This window comes from Pantherophis guttatus, chromosome 2 (genome assembly GCF_059756535.1).
Source record: "Pantherophis guttatus breed Tessera chromosome 2, ASM5975653v1, whole genome shotgun sequence".
NCBI classification, from domain to species: Eukaryota; Metazoa; Chordata; class Lepidosauria; order Squamata; family Colubridae; genus Pantherophis; species Pantherophis guttatus.
In genome coordinates this window covers 215,876,756-215,892,515 of record NC_142064.1, presented here as the reverse complement: position 1 = coordinate 215,892,515, position 15,760 = coordinate 215,876,756, and the positions used below count along the sequence as shown (strand labels likewise).

Sequence of the window (15,760 nt, the reverse complement as noted above, 5' to 3'; positions counted from 1 at the left end):
GAGGATACCCATTATGGTGAGCAAATGAGATGGGGTCTAATACAACTCGGTGCAGCCAATTTGCCACAAGACAACTAGCCATGGGAAAAAAGTTAAGTAATATTGAAGAAATGGTGGAATAGAATCATTAAAGAAAGAATGCAAAAGGAGGGACAAAATGAAATGTGAAAGTATTTTTTAATTATTTTAAATATTTAAATTGAATTGTTGAATTGTCCTGTAGTGAACTGTCCCACAGGGAGTTGGCCATGGCAAGTTGTCCCGTAGCAAGTTGGTTGTGTCGGGTTGGCTGTACCAAGTTGTCCCATTCCATCTAGGTGACCTTGAAAAGCTAAACTGGACTGAATCCCAGGACTGTTTGAATCTTGATAGCAGACTACCAGGAAATCCCAGGACTATAAATTAGTTCTGATGGGTAAAAATATCCTGAAAGAAAACAATGGAAAACTAGTGTTCACATTGTTGGCAAGAACACAATACAGATGTGTCCATGCAGTTTCAAGGAGAGAATTTAATTTAATAATTACAGGCTTAACAGTCCTAAATTTTTAATTGCAAAGGGAAAAAAGTTGGGGCATGTAAATATCTATATGTCTGGGATGTGTTGGCTTGGCCCTCTTGTTGCTATGAGTAGGGTTCACTAAGAGCTCCCTCCCACAATCTCCTTCCAATCAGGTTCCATGCTTGGATATAGTCAGTATACTGTTATGTATCTATAACCTGGAATAAACAAGAGGGATTTTTTTTCCTTAGCATTTGGAGGTTGTAGAGTTCTGGGTAGTGAAGAACAGATGTAGGGTCTTACAAAGATTGTAGCAAGTAGCTATAGGTTTTAGGACCACCTGTATCTGAGAACTTTCTATCACTACAGCTGGATGGGATAGTGTTAAGTGGTACAAAGCTTGGGAGTTTTCTAGACCCTTAGTTCCTTGTTGAAAAGCAGGTGGCAGCTGTTGGCTAGGATGGTCTTTGCATCAACTGCACCCATTTATTAGATTGGGAGGCCCTATTCACAAACATTAATACTTTGGTTACCAACCAGTTAGATTAATGCAACACTCTCTACATATAGCAGGGTTGCCTTTGAAGACCACTCTGTAACTACAGCTGGTCCAGAATGCAGCACCATGAAAATGCTGATATGACTCTGCAACACCCCACTTTTGTGAGCTGCTCTGGTTCCAGTGGGCTTCTGGGTAGAATTCAAGTGCTGATTTACAGTTCTCACAGCACCAGGCTATTTGTGGGCATTAAACAATGTCCTCTAATGGCATCTAGGAGGCATGCTTCTCTCTTATATTATATTATGTATTTTTAATCTTTGTTGAATTGCTCTGATGCCATTTTTAATTTGGCATGCAACACTTAGCAGAGTTTCATGCTAAATGGGCAGTCATACAAACTGAATGAATTAATGAATGAAAATACATAAAGTCCTCCTATACTCCAGAAAAGTGCCTATGCAATAATTTTGGCCACCAGCCCCTCTTCTCCAGAGAAATAATCTCTGCCACTGAATTATTGAGGAACAGCTTAGTGGCTTCTCTTTCTCTACTTTAAAGAATGGAGAAAGTTAAAAAGCTTTCAAAATGAGACTGCTGATTTCAGTATGAGTTGACTTGGTAGGCAAGAAAGCTGGAGGAGTCTCCAACCTTCACTCCCAGTGTAGGTAGCCACACTCTGATCTTGCTATAGGTAAGTGTTAACTGCTTTGTGTAGTGGTTTAATAGTTACCTCTGTTATCACTTATCTTCCAAAGGCATCTCATCTGGCACATTAACTCTGAGGTGATTAAAGTTCTCACACCTTGTGTTATTTTTCTGGCAATTGAAAAGTCAAAAAATGTAAAAGTTGAAATGATTCCAGTAATGCTATATTCTGTCGATATATGCTAGAATGCATGATAAAGGGATTTATTTCTACCAATCCTCTGATGAGATAAACAGAATCCAATTTACTTTTTTAAAGCAGAAATAAATTATACCATACTTTTTCTCTTGAAACATTCAAATGCACATCGTCAGATTTAGCAAAGTAGAATTATAAAGTTCCTTGATCGACTAAACAGAAAACCCATGACAGCATGAAAAGCAAATGTTCCAAACTGACCATAGTGTGTGTTTGTGTGTGTGTGTGTTTGTGTACATACACATACGTATTTCTTACAAACGAATGGTTTCTCCCTCTAACATGGGAGCCGATTCCATATAATAGACATCTACCAGAAAATTATAAACAATATCTTCCTGTCCAACCAGAAGGGTAGAATAAAAAGTTAAGGATTCCCACTTACTTTTATAATTTGCATACAGAAATAAGAACATTGACCTTACCTAGCAGTACAAAGAAAAAGAAAGAAATAACCTAATTCAAATTCTCATTGGAATATATGCACTTTTACAAAAATAACTGGCTTTCTAAAGCTTTGACTATCTCCACCCACTACCTTAGACTAGATTTGACAACTCAAATCTAGTCTAAAATACATTTTACTTTCATCATCATATATTATTCGAGGAACAATACAATCAATCAATATTTTGGATTTGGTTTGAAGAAATAGAAAGTAAGTCAACTGATACTTGCCTTTCAGTATTAAACTAGTATACTAAATATTACATGATATATTTGAAAATGAAACAGAAATGGTGGTAAGAGAAAGACAAATGTTCTCAAAATTGTTTACAGAATTTTAAAGTTTTTCAGAATTTAATAATATAGCACAGAAACCTCTCATTAATCAAGAAGCCGTCCCTGGATCCGGCAATATTGGCCAACTATCGTCCTGTCTCCAACCTTCGCTTTCTGGCAAAGGTTGTTGAGAGTGTGGTCGCGCGACAGTTTCCGCAATTCCTGGAGGAAACATCCTATCTGGATCCGTTCCAGTCTGGTTTCAGGCCTGGGCACAGCACGGAAACGGCATTGGTCACGTTGGTTGATGATCTCTGGAGGGCTCGGGACAGGGGTTGCTCCTCTGTTCTGGTCCTGTTAGACCTCTCAGCGGCTTTTGATACCATCGACCATGGTATCATGCTGCACCGGTTGGAAGAGTTGGGGATGGGGGGCACCGTGTTACGGTGGTTCTCCTCCTTTCTCTCCGACCGGTCGCAGTTCGTGTTGACAGGGGGGCAGAGGTCGACCTCGAGGCCTCTTATATGTGGAGTGCCTCAGGGGTCGGTCCTCTCGCCCCTCCTGTTCAACATTTATGTGAAGCCGCTGGGCGAGATCATCCGTGGCTTTGGGGTGAGATACCATCAGTACGCTGATGATACTCAGCTGTACATCTCCACCCCAGGCCACCCCAATGATGCCCTTGAAGTGATGTCCCAGTGCCTGGAGGCTGTACGGATCTGGATGGGGAGGAACAGGCTCAGGCTCAACCCTTCCAAGACTGAGTGGCTGTGGTTCCCGGCATCCCGATATAGTCAGTTGACTCCATCACTGACTATTGGGGGCGAGTCTTTGGCCCCCACAGAGAGGGCTCGCAATCTGGGAGTCCTCCTGGATACACAGCTGTCCTTGGAGGAACATCTGACGGCTGTAACCAGGGGGACCTTTTATCAGGTTCGCCTGATCCGCCAGTTGCGGCCCTTTCTTGATCGGGATTCCCTGTGCACAGTCACTCATGCCCTCGTGACCTCTCACCTTGATTACTGTAACGCTCTCTACATGGGGCTCCCCTTGAAGAGCACCCGGAGGCTCCAACTGGTCCAGAACGCAGCAGCGCGGGTAGTGACGGGAGCAGCATGGCGCTCCCATGTAACACCGCTCCTGCGCGAGCTGCACTGGCTCCCAGTGGTCTTCCGGGTGCGCTTCAAGGTGTTGGTTATCACCTTTAAAGCGCTCCATGGCATAGGGCCTAGCTATCTCCGAGACCGCCTGCTGCCACCGACGACCTCCCATCGACCCGTGCGCTCCCACAGAGAGGGCCTCCTCGGGGTGCCATCAGCCAAACAATGCAGGCTGGTGACCCCCAGGGGGAGGGCCTTCTCTGTGGGGGCTCCCACCCTCTGGAATCAGTTGCCCCCTGAGATAAGGAGAATCCATGACCTCAGTGCCTTCCGCCGTGCCCTTAAAACCTTCCTTTTCCAACAAGCCGGGCTGGCCTAATTCTTTTTACATGTTTTTTAATTGTTTGGTTTATTGTTTTAATTAATGGGGCCAAATTTATATATATTTTTTAACTGTATTTTAATATTTGTATTTGATGTTTTTATTTGGCTGTTCACCGCCCTGGGTCCTCAGGGAGAAGGGCGGTATACAAATTCAAAAATAAATAAATAAATAAATTAATTAATTAATTAATAATATATACAAATCAAAATTTCATACAATTATGCAATTTACAAAAGAGAGAGAGCACAATTTGACTCTTAATCTGAGCAGCCTAAAATGAATGTATTTAAAAAAAAATCTCTCATTTCAATCTCTGAAAGTTTAAAAACACCAAGAATGTTTCCCCCATTGTTAGGGAGTCAAGTATTTTATATGAGTAAACATCTTTGTTTCATAAAACCAGTGACACTATAGCTAAAACAAGAGGATGATACACAGATAAAATGAACTCTTTCAGATGCAAAAGGAATAGAAATTTATGTTTATTGTTTGCTCTTACCATTTCCTTGTGATTTGGATAAAAGGTTTGCTCAATCAGAGGAAATTTCTCTGCTCCCAAGGATCTATAGATGGACACCAATTGGGCAAACTACAAAAAAACAAACATTAAATTCCAAAGACAGTTAATATAAAAATTATCTCAGCACTCCTCTGCAATCCTCTAATCATTATCTATCAAACCCTCAAGATCTAAATTCCAAAATGCCTTAGCGCTTGCCAGTTTATTATCTACAGAGAAAGGAAGTAAAAAGGTACACAAACAGCCTTACATTAACAAACCTATTTATAAATATTGTCTGGATTTTCCCCTATGGCAATACTTGAATACAGCTCATCTACAATGTATTGCTAAACAGGCATATTTAGAAATAAATAGAGGATTTCAGTGCCTCTCTGCTTGGTACTAAACAGTTTATATAAATTGCTTTTTCATAGAGCTATCACTAAGGTTGAGTGCCAACTCTCACGCCACATTTATAATGAGATCATTTATTCCATATTTCATTCTCTTTATTCAATCTTGTAACTGCAATAGACTTCTCAGTTACTACTAATAACTGAATGACATATCTATTGTCACAGTATTTCCTCCCAAGTTTTCATAGCTATAGCAAATGTATAGCACAGAGGTTGCAATAAGTTCTAATTAAACATTTATGGTCAAATGAGACAAAGCATCATTTAAGCATGAAATGCTTTTAAAAGGTAAATTGCAAGCACGGGGTGTGGGAAGAGCAACAGACCATCTCAGGCTAAAAGAGGCTAAAAGAACAATATGAGGTTTTTTTTTTCTATCTAAAAGCACATCTGAAAGAGCAATTTTCCTACTCATGATTGGGCATTTGATTTTCCTGGTCTTTGTCTCAGCCTATTACCTAGTTTGTCAGATTAGTAAAGAGCTGGGGAGATTTAACTCTTTGCAGCATCTGGTATTTGCATTTGGAAAGAACTAATTATTTCCAGTATCTTTGTTCCATTGTGAACCATCAGATTATTGAAGCAAATTTGTGAATTATTTTTGCAATGTTAATGAAAATAAGTTAATTTCTTTATTGACAATCTCATGTACTCTTTTCTCCAAAAAGAAGGGAGAAAGAGAGAGTGAAACAATTTTTATTTATCTTGCTTCCTTTTCTACTTTTCTTCTTTAACTTTGTAAACAATTGTTTAATATAAATTAAATAACAGCCTCATGGGATGAACAAGAGAAAACTCCAGGTATAATTGCCAGACTGCCTGACTGTATTAACATTTTGATACGTTTTAATAATTTCTCTCTTGTCATTGAAAAGTAAATAAACATAGGCCATAGAAGCCACAATGACAGATTAGCACTCATTGCCACATTCTGTTCATATAAATAAAGACAAGGTTTTGTCCCAAAGGAAGAGATAAAACTAAGGGCATCTCAATAACATATTTTTCATGATGCAGTGTCTAACCCTTGTTTCTACCGGCCTTCTGATACTTGGATAAAGGTTTCTGAAATATTTGGGGCAGAACAGAAGAAGGTTTGGATAAGAGTCTATTCTGAGTCAAGCTGAGAACATAGGAATTTGTCCCCAGTTTGGCTCTTGCCTCAAGTAATACTTCCAGGGTGACAGAGCAATTGGAGAAAATTCTTTAATGGTCCCAAAGTCTGGTATCTATAATGAACTTACTTAATAGGCTTTTTGGGCAAATGCTATGAGACAATTACCCAGAAGTGGAAAAAAAAATGGGGATAGAACGAACATTTAAATATAACTGCCATTCAGGCTTAACAAGTACTGTATCTCTTGTTACTTTTACATTTTTAAAATCATAATTTTAATCCGTCATGTTAAAGTATTTTAGAACTGTAGGGGTTTGTTTTTTTTACTCTAAAAATCTGGAAAACCGGTTTTTTATGCAAAGGGTTGGGTAAAAGATAAAAGTATTTTGATTTTAAAAGATAAAATGTACAAAGCTATTGCAAATGCCTGCAGCCTTTTTAACAATAGCAGGAATAACACATTAAACTTCTTAAGGTAGAAACTGGCTGGTTTCGTCTTGAATGCCAGCAGGAAAAAAATTATAACCTCACATTAACTTTCTACATGCAGAAGTGATTTTATTTGTATTGCAACATACAAACAGAGACTACAAGGAAAAGCAATGGAGAGATGAGTCACAGTTACTGAACATAAAGTTTTTCATACAGATTCTCATATTTGTGTTTATAATATTATCATCCAGAATGATTAAAAAATTGAAACATGGGAGGTGCATTCTAGCTAGGCAGTAGTACCATTTTTAAGGTATTATTGTTCAGCTCCCTTACCCATTGTTTATTATTTCATCTTGTTCTCTGAACAGGCACTTTCTATTAATAATAGCTACTTCACTAACTTTGTACAAGACTGATTACAGTTCTTTTATCTGCAAAATTTTGAGAACCTTAGTAAAAAGAAGCTGCAAGAAAATGAGGCAAAGATTATGAATATTAAATGTTAAGATATTTAGCATTAAATATTCATAGTAATTAAAAAGCATCAAGGAATGTATTTATATTATGTAAGGCTTTGAGATGCAATCCAAATGTAAGTGTTTTAATGAACTTTTGCATGTGCACAGGGGCAAACAATGGTACTCATTTTCCTTTCCTCCTCCCCAATTCGACATTTAAATGTGTTATTCTTCAATTATACAATGAAATATATGATTATTGAATTAGGATTTGTTACTTACTACCCAGGGCTTGTCACAGAAGTTGTAGATTGACTCTAGAGAGTTAACACTTGGGATGCTTGCATAATGCATTCCAATAATTAAGTTACGAAAATCTTCATTTTCGGCCATGCTGAATGAGTGTTGCCGGACAAGAACAAAGTCGGGTTTGAATGACCTAAAGAGAATTGAGTTTAACAGCAAGCAAACAAATATATTAGAAACCTACTAGAACTATGGAAGCTACTGAATTAGAACCGGCTGATTAAGATTACATGTAGAGGAAAAAGCGTTATACTGAAAACTGCTTGTTTGTGTGTATGCATCTTCAAGTCAGCCTTAGATGAGTCCTTATATTTTTCTAGACAAGAGTTTAGAAATGGTTTGCCTTCATCTAGTTTCATAATTCAAAGTGGGACAGATCTATGTATGAGAGTTATATCCAATATTGTACAAATATCAGATATGGTTGCTAAGGGTAGTACTGTAGTTGTCATAATAGTGTGATATGGAAGCAGTGGTGAAATCCAGCCGGATCCATCCAGCTCACACAATCCAATAGGGCTGGCGGCGGGAGGTTCCGCCCACCTGCCTGGACATCATCACATCCTGTTTTTGACCCTCTGCACATACGCAGAAGGCTCTGTGCATGCGTGGACGAGGCGTCCATGCTCACATTTGCGATCCAGTAGCGAAGGCAAGTACATTTTACCCCTGTATGGAAGCCATTGTATAGGTACAACTCTGGTCTGGAAGGGAATAGAAATGTTAATAGCAAAAGGTATTCTTAACATGTTTAAGATGTTGTAAAGATATAACTCTTTTTCCAGGAATAAATTAAAAATGGATTGGCAAGTTTGGAAATCTTTGAGGGAGCTCTCCCTCTAAGATTTTAGTTAAGAGTCATAGATTGAAAAAAAAGTGACAATGCTGGAACCAAGGACAGAGTTGTCATCGTGACCAGAATTATATTCCAAAAGGGAAGTAGAGATTTGTGGTTCTAGAATAATGCCCAAATAGAGAGAACTCTTAGAATTTCTCTTATGTTAATACTGTCCTTCTATATGTTTGCATTTTGCTGAGGTCATAATTTTTCATCAGAACAATGAAAAATTCCTCTCAAAGAAATGAAAAAAGACTAGGAGAAAGTAAACAATTATTTAACTTCATTTGTAGTTATTGGTTGTGTTGGTGATGATGGAGATTGGTAAAGAAAGGAATTTCACTAACTAGCAGTCATGAAAAAATCTTGGATATTGGAAACTGGTTGAAAAAAAGAAATTCAGGCAATTTTTTTGGAAGGCTACCATTTTATAGGTGGTTAGAGCGTGAGGCTCCTGTTATCCAAGTCAGAATGTTTCGATATACTAGTCTATACAGACACATATCCATCCTTCTGATGGAACAAGACCAAAACCAGCAACTGATGAATTTTATCCTGAGCTAAGGGTAAAATGAAAATGAAGATGCCATGATAAAGAGTGATGTTAAAGTCATAATTTAATCTGTTTGTTGTAAAGCTTATTCTCTTCCCTAATTTTCTCTCCTAGGACCAAAAAAATATTAACACTGAATTTGTTGCCATCTGTGAGATCTGGAAAAAATTTAATACTAGATACTAATTTAGAACTGCTTTATGTTTCAATCCTTCTGCTTTATCACTCCTTGTTTCACATATAACATCTACTTCTATTCAAATAGGCCTTCAATGACCTATTAGTGCTCACCAAAGAGAAAACCAATAACTCTTTAACTGTTTCATTCATAGTCTCTCTAGAGTAATTATACACATTCTAAGATTTTGCAAATTTGTTGCCAGGAATATTGAAAGATGTTTTTTCTATTCTTTAAATTATATTTGCACATCTTAAACCGAGGAAGAGAAATTTAGCAACAAAATAGCATAGTTTTCTTGAAAAAGACATGGGCAACCCTTGTTAACCTGATTGCTAGATTGGTTTTGTGCCATCAAGCTGCGCCAGTTCTTGATGATCATATACTGCCCAGTAGATTAATCTGTTAGCCTAAACCTCACATGAATTAGAACAAAGTGAAATGCTATTTGGATATTTTATCTTAGATATTGAATGGTTTTGGCTGTTTGCTACTTATGGATTTATCAAGAAGACAAATAATCCATTGATCTTGGCTGTAAAACGTGGATGATTCTATTTCTAATAAAAGATGTTATTCATGATTATATTTTGTATTTATTTATGTTAACCTTAATTCTGAAAGTCAAAAAAGTAAAATAACTTACTTGACAACTTTAGTGCCATTTCGAAAAGCTTGCACATTTACAGAATAATTCTCATCAGCATGAGCTATCAAACTGACCTCTGAAAATTGTGCCTGAAAGATTAAAAAAAAGACATAAACCAACTACTTTTAAGCTGCTAGTCCACATGTAACTTCTCTGGACATATGAAATGTGAACAAACTATTAGTATCTAGCAAAGTGTGCTTGAAAATATTTTGAGTGTTTTCTTACAGAAGAAGTTACATATTTAGAGAACAGAATGATGTTGCAACTGTTTTTTTCATATGAAAAGTAGAAGCAATGGAAATATCTTCAATAAGTAATAAAGATGTTTGGGATGTTGCCAAGTATGAAAAAAATTTTTTTACACATGTTTATATTACGAAAAAAGTTGTCATAAAATGTATTGTAAAATTGTTATCATCATTAACTTTAAAAAAAATTAAATCTCTTGGTAGATCTGTCCATACATTCATGATCAAGTTGTGGATGAGAGCAGATTTGCTACAGGAGAACTGCCATTCAAAAGGAGCAATTAGAGCCTGAAATCCCCCAAAGCAGTTGGCCCCATCCTTCCACCAGCTGTCTATAATGATCCCCTTTGACGTCACTTGTCGCATGCTGGCAAAGGTACACCCTGAAGCTATCCTTTCCCTTGCCCATTTTTCACCCTGCAACTTCCTTGTTTCAACCCTTTTGTTCCAGGAAGAACAATTCTGCAGCCAAACTCCAACTCTCACCCAAACATGAATGAATGAATGAATGAATGAATGAATGAATGAATGAATGAATGAATGTCGGTCGTTCATTCATTCATTCATTCATTCATTCATTCATTCATTCATTCTGGATACTGCATAAGTCTAATGAACTTCCAGTCCATATTTCCCTAATTTCCGCAGGGCCAAACAATCTTTAGACAACATTTATAGCTCTGTTCTCTTTAACTACCTTCCAAAGTTCATCCACACTCCTCATAATTTCTGTCCCTTTTAAAAGAGGCACTCTTAAAGAAACATTTTTTACATTCATCTATCTTCATTTCCACCTATTCCTGGTAGAAGATTACATGCATGATTCAACTCACTCCACAACAGCTAATTCTAGTCTTGAGTCTGTTTACATAGAGCGAATACCAATAATGGAAACTATCTTCTTGCTGCCTCTTTCTGTAGCCACCAGCCTAGAAACAACTTCCAAAGACATGCCTGGCCATAGCAGTTACAGATGTCAGGAACACCAAGGCTTTTTCCTGGCAGTGTTTACTGATGGATTCATATACGGTAGTTCCAGTTGTTCTTTTTGTTGATCCTACATTTAGAGCTTTCCACATTCACTGTTTCCCCAGCAATCTGCTAGTCTTGTGAGCATTCACCCAGCATGACAGTCCCTGATCTTCAGCTTCAGCTCTTCTCTCCATGCATCTTCTATTCTTCCTATCTTCTATTTCTCCTTCACACCTCTTAAACCATCTGTTCCATTCACTTTCTCTTGCAAATCCAACATTAATTAAAAACTAAAAGCAATATACCATGTCGTTACAATTATCTTCATTTTTTTTGCAAGCAAATGTGATTATTATATTATATCCCTAAGTAAATGTAATGTAGTTTTTACTCATTAGGCATATTCTTTTAATTAGAATATTTAATTAGAATTAATCTGTGCAACAAAAATAATCAAATAAAAAAGGTAATTATAGGCACAATAAAAAAAAATATTATGTTGCTCTTCCATTATTAGGGAGGGGTTGACTACAATTTTATCTCCTGCGTTAAAAGCTGTTAGATGTTGGGACAGAAATATGATTTTGATCCTTTTTACATGAAAAACAAATTGTGGAAGTAAAGGAAGAGCAAAATTTTAAATTAAAACATTTTTTAATTAAATGTTAAATTAAAACATTTATCTTTCTTTCTCTTCTCCTACAAGTAAATCTATCTGAACAAATTATATCAAAACAAGGAAGGAACACACTTCCTTTTGGTCTCATAGGAAGAGTGATTAGAAATGATAAAAACTCACTGGCCAACTAATCATGTTCATTCCTAAGATCCATTCTATCACTTACTCCCCATCAGTTTTGTCCATATGTAGGCTACAATGAAATCATGTTTGACAATAACATTTTCCATGCAAAGTTAAAAAAAAATCCCATCAAGTTTATGAATATCCTCTGAATCATCTACAGTACAAATGACAGTAAGGCATATGAATTTATTAAAAGTTTCACTGCCTTAATAAATACCAATACCTTTAATAGAAGAATGTAACTTTGCATTTAGAAGTGAACAGTAAGCAGGCTTAAAGCTGTTGTTTAAAACAATTGTTAAAGAAAATCCTTGCCAAGTGTTTTTAAAAACATTTTATTACTGCCTCAGTAACTTCAAAAAATTCATATTTTATTCACCGTATTATATAATTTCATTATTTACACTGAGTCAAAAATAATTTTATATGATGCCAACTTATTCCATTCTTAATGCTCTGAAATAATATTTAATGCTAAGAAAAATTATATGACTAATATGACAGTAATCTTTTTTGACTACCTGCTCAACTTTGATGTCATATTCTCCATGGACTTTTTTCCCACGAAAACATTTGGTCCTGAAATAGAAGAATTCTCATTAAAATAAGTTGTAAGTAAATGAGCAAAATCACATTGATATTTTAAAAACTGTCTTTTAGCAATTTATTTAATGCACGTAGTTCTTGACTTACTACCATATTGGAGCCCAGAATTTTCATCATTAATTCATGATGGTCATAAAGCAAAGCGCCCATGGGACTGCTCAGATTTTATAACTTTTTTTGTGGCAGTGATTAAGTGAATCATTCATTATCAGCACTTTTTGCCAAAAATAGGCCAGTAACCAGGAAAAAACATTGTTATGTGACTGTAGAATGCTGCAAACAACCATAAAAATGAGCCAGTTGCCAAGCATTGAAAATATTATTGGAACTGCGGAATCAAGTTGTAACTAGCTTTTGGAACTTTGAATAGTCAGTAAGCAACCAACAAGTGATGACTTCCTTTACATATTTAATTGAATTATTGAATTTATTGAATGAGTTTAACCTACCGGTATTTCTATCCATCTGTCTATTGTGAAAATTTGACTGTTAGTATTATTACGAATCTATTATACTTTGAATTATGGACTTATAATGAAACAATCGAGCCCAAAGGCTAGTATATTTGAGTTATCAAATTTCCTTTTCCAGAAGCCCTTTGCACTGTGGTTCTGTCTGCTGCCGTGGCATAGCATATTGCTTCCTACTCTTATTTGTACAGGAATATCTATAATATAAATATGAGGCAGCCCTTACAAAAACATTCTTTCACTTGGAGAGACAGGAAGAAATGGACAAAGTCAAAACTGCCCTGCCTTGAGACTTTCCTGTGTTTAAGAGGGGTGGAAGGAGAAACTCTATTCTTATAGCCTATATTAATAAAGTAGATGTTCTACTGTTTCCTGGCCCAGCCTACCTCAAAGGGCTGACACTATCTTTTAGAGGAAATCTAATTTGATGCCCTTTGATGATTCAAAATTTAAATGCAAAAAGTAACATAATTTCAAAAGTGCAACCTTATATCTATGTAGCAATAGCAATAGCACTTAGACTTATATACCACTTCACAGTGCTTTACAGCCCTTTCTAAGTGGTTTACAGAGTCAGCATATTGCCCCCAAAATCTGGATCCTCATTTTACTGACCTTGGAAGGATAAAAGGCTGAATCAACCTTGAGCCTGGTGAGATTCAAACTGCTGAACTGCTGGTAGCTGGCAGTCAGCAGAAGTAGCCTGCAGCACTGCACTCTAACCACTGCACTACCATGGCTCTCATATGTAACACATATACATTTGATTAATGATCATGCTTCCCCTCTTTCATTGGGAAACAGATCAATTCCATCAGAGATAACAAAATCAAACTTTATTTTAAAAAGGAGAACCAATGTAAGCATATTATTTAACTTTACTTTTTTTTAAAAAAGATATAGTTATTACCACACTGGGAAAGAAAGAAAAAACAATCTAATGCACTTTTATTTAGTCTCATTTCATAGACATCATCCATTGTTCTGTTCTAGTATTTTTTAAAGAATAAATTGTATGGCAGATTGAAGTATCTGACTTTCTGGCTGTATGATGATCTTTCCCTCATAGGGATATGAACAGGGGTGGGCTTCAAAAATTTTAGCAAGGGGGTGGTGGGTGTGGCCATGGTGGGCATGGCCTAGTTGGCCTCCTGCACCATGGTGTGTGGGGGGGTGTTTTTGCACTCCCCAGGCTCCTGAGGCTTTTGTTGAGCCTCCGGGAGGGCAAAAATGGCCTCTCCAGGCTCTGGAGGTATCCTCTTCGAGCCTCTGCACATGCCCTGTTCTTACCTGCATCTAAAACGGGCCGCATGGGGACTCCTGGGAGGGGTGGGGTGGAATGGGAGGAGCCAACCAGGAGTTGGATTTAGGGGTTCTCTGAACTGCACAGAATCTTAGCTAGAGGTTCTCCTGAACCCCTGCAAACTCCCATGAGCCCACCCCTGGATATGAATTCCATTTTTGGCCAGCAGCGTGCAGCATTATAAAAATCTGAGTAATATGCATAGTTACAAAGCACTATATTCAATTAGGATTAAAAAATATTCTTAGAGTAATATTATTTCTGATTGATTGAATTAATCAACTAATCTCTGGCATCTTGTTTCACATATTCATTTTTAACTTAAATATTAATACAGAAAACCAAATTATTTCATTTGGGTTTTAACTAACAAAATGGAATCCCAATGCTAATTATACCCAGATTAATTAAACGCTAAAATGGAAAAATATATTTTTCATCTTTTAGGATCAAAAATCATTCTTGGTATTGTGTTAACGCATTCCCCTCAATTTCTAGTTTAGAAATTTAGACAACTAAAATGTTACTAACTTTTGAAATGTTTTGGCGGAAGATATTTAAGATTTATTTAGGAATATTTAATTACAAATCTCAAATATGGTTTAAGGGTCTCATTTACTGAGATTACAAAATTAAGTGCCATATTCATTGTACAGTTCTTAATTATTCCCAGCATTCTGTCTTGGGTAATTTGTAGCTATATTAAAATATATTCATTTAATATATTGAACAGAAAATGAAGAAGATGGAATATTAAACATATAAAATAGGAAAATGTTATTTACCATTAGTATGCAAGATAAATCAATAATGGTAAAAGCATATTATCTTCCAATAACAGTAACTACTAATTAATTTTAAATGTTTTAACAGAATGAAGGACTTCTGGTAGAATAAATACTGATTTATAGGTAGCCTAACCTTATTTCATAAATAAGATAGAAATGCCCTTTTCCCAGTAAGTCATAACATCACTACATTCAATAAAGGAGCAAAGATTATATATCACATCATATCACATCACATCATCCTTCTATTTATCTATCCTATCATCTTCCTAACTACTTATTCAGAGTTAAATACCAAATAGCAATGTTTCTTTTCAATGAAGTGTTCAGAAGTATATAACCAAATAATATCATATATAATTAAATATAACAATATAATAAAATATTATAATATATATAAAATGAATATAATAAAAAACAAGTATGTAACCAAACTAATGTCAAGTGCAAGAAGTCAGAAACCAGGATACAGTTCAAAAGTACAGTAAATTTATTTAATGCTGCCTGTATGCAAGAATCTGAACTACTAATAGTTAAGGCAAATTGGTGCCAGATAAGTCAATGGATTTCAATTGGGTGGGGGGGTAGGCTGGATTTCTGCCTGTTATTGGAGCACAGACTCCAAACTGATGATGCATTTGACCCTGCCATTAGGTTCAACCTGGTCATAACTTATAGAACAGTTTATAATATGCATAGTTAAATACTTCCAAATCCTGTTTTGGCGGAAGATATTTAAGATGTATTTAAGAATATTTAATTACAAATCTCAAATATGTTTAAGGGTCACATTAATTTTAATGAAGGGATTCCTTGGAGCAATGGGAATTTGAAAATAGCTAGGCTGTTTTAATGAATAACAGAAAGAACTGTGTTCAAAGTCTCAAGCATTTCTTTTGAACAATTTTCAAAGCATGCAAAGCAATAATCTACTGAAAACATGAAATATATCAGAACATTTCTATGACATGGCTAGATTTCTGATGTTTAGCTTGTA

At 36.2% G+C, this 15,760-nt stretch overlaps 1 protein-coding gene across 1 annotated transcript in view; it reads right to left on the bottom strand.

The window, feature by feature from the left end:
* Window positions 1-15,760, bottom strand: part of SYN2 (synapsin II) — a 114,019-nt gene that overhangs the window by 55,618 nt on the left and 42,641 nt on the right. Inside the window, exons 2-5 of the mRNA XM_034438202.3 lie at window positions 12,118-12,175; window positions 9,566-9,657; window positions 7,327-7,483; window positions 4,616-4,705 (exon numbers count right to left, since the gene is read on the bottom strand). Coding sequence (XP_034294093.1) covers window positions 4,616-4,705; window positions 7,327-7,483; window positions 9,566-9,657; window positions 12,118-12,175 — 397 coding nt within the window. The remainder of the gene's footprint in view (window positions 1-4,615; window positions 4,706-7,326; window positions 7,484-9,565; window positions 9,658-12,117; window positions 12,176-15,760) is intronic.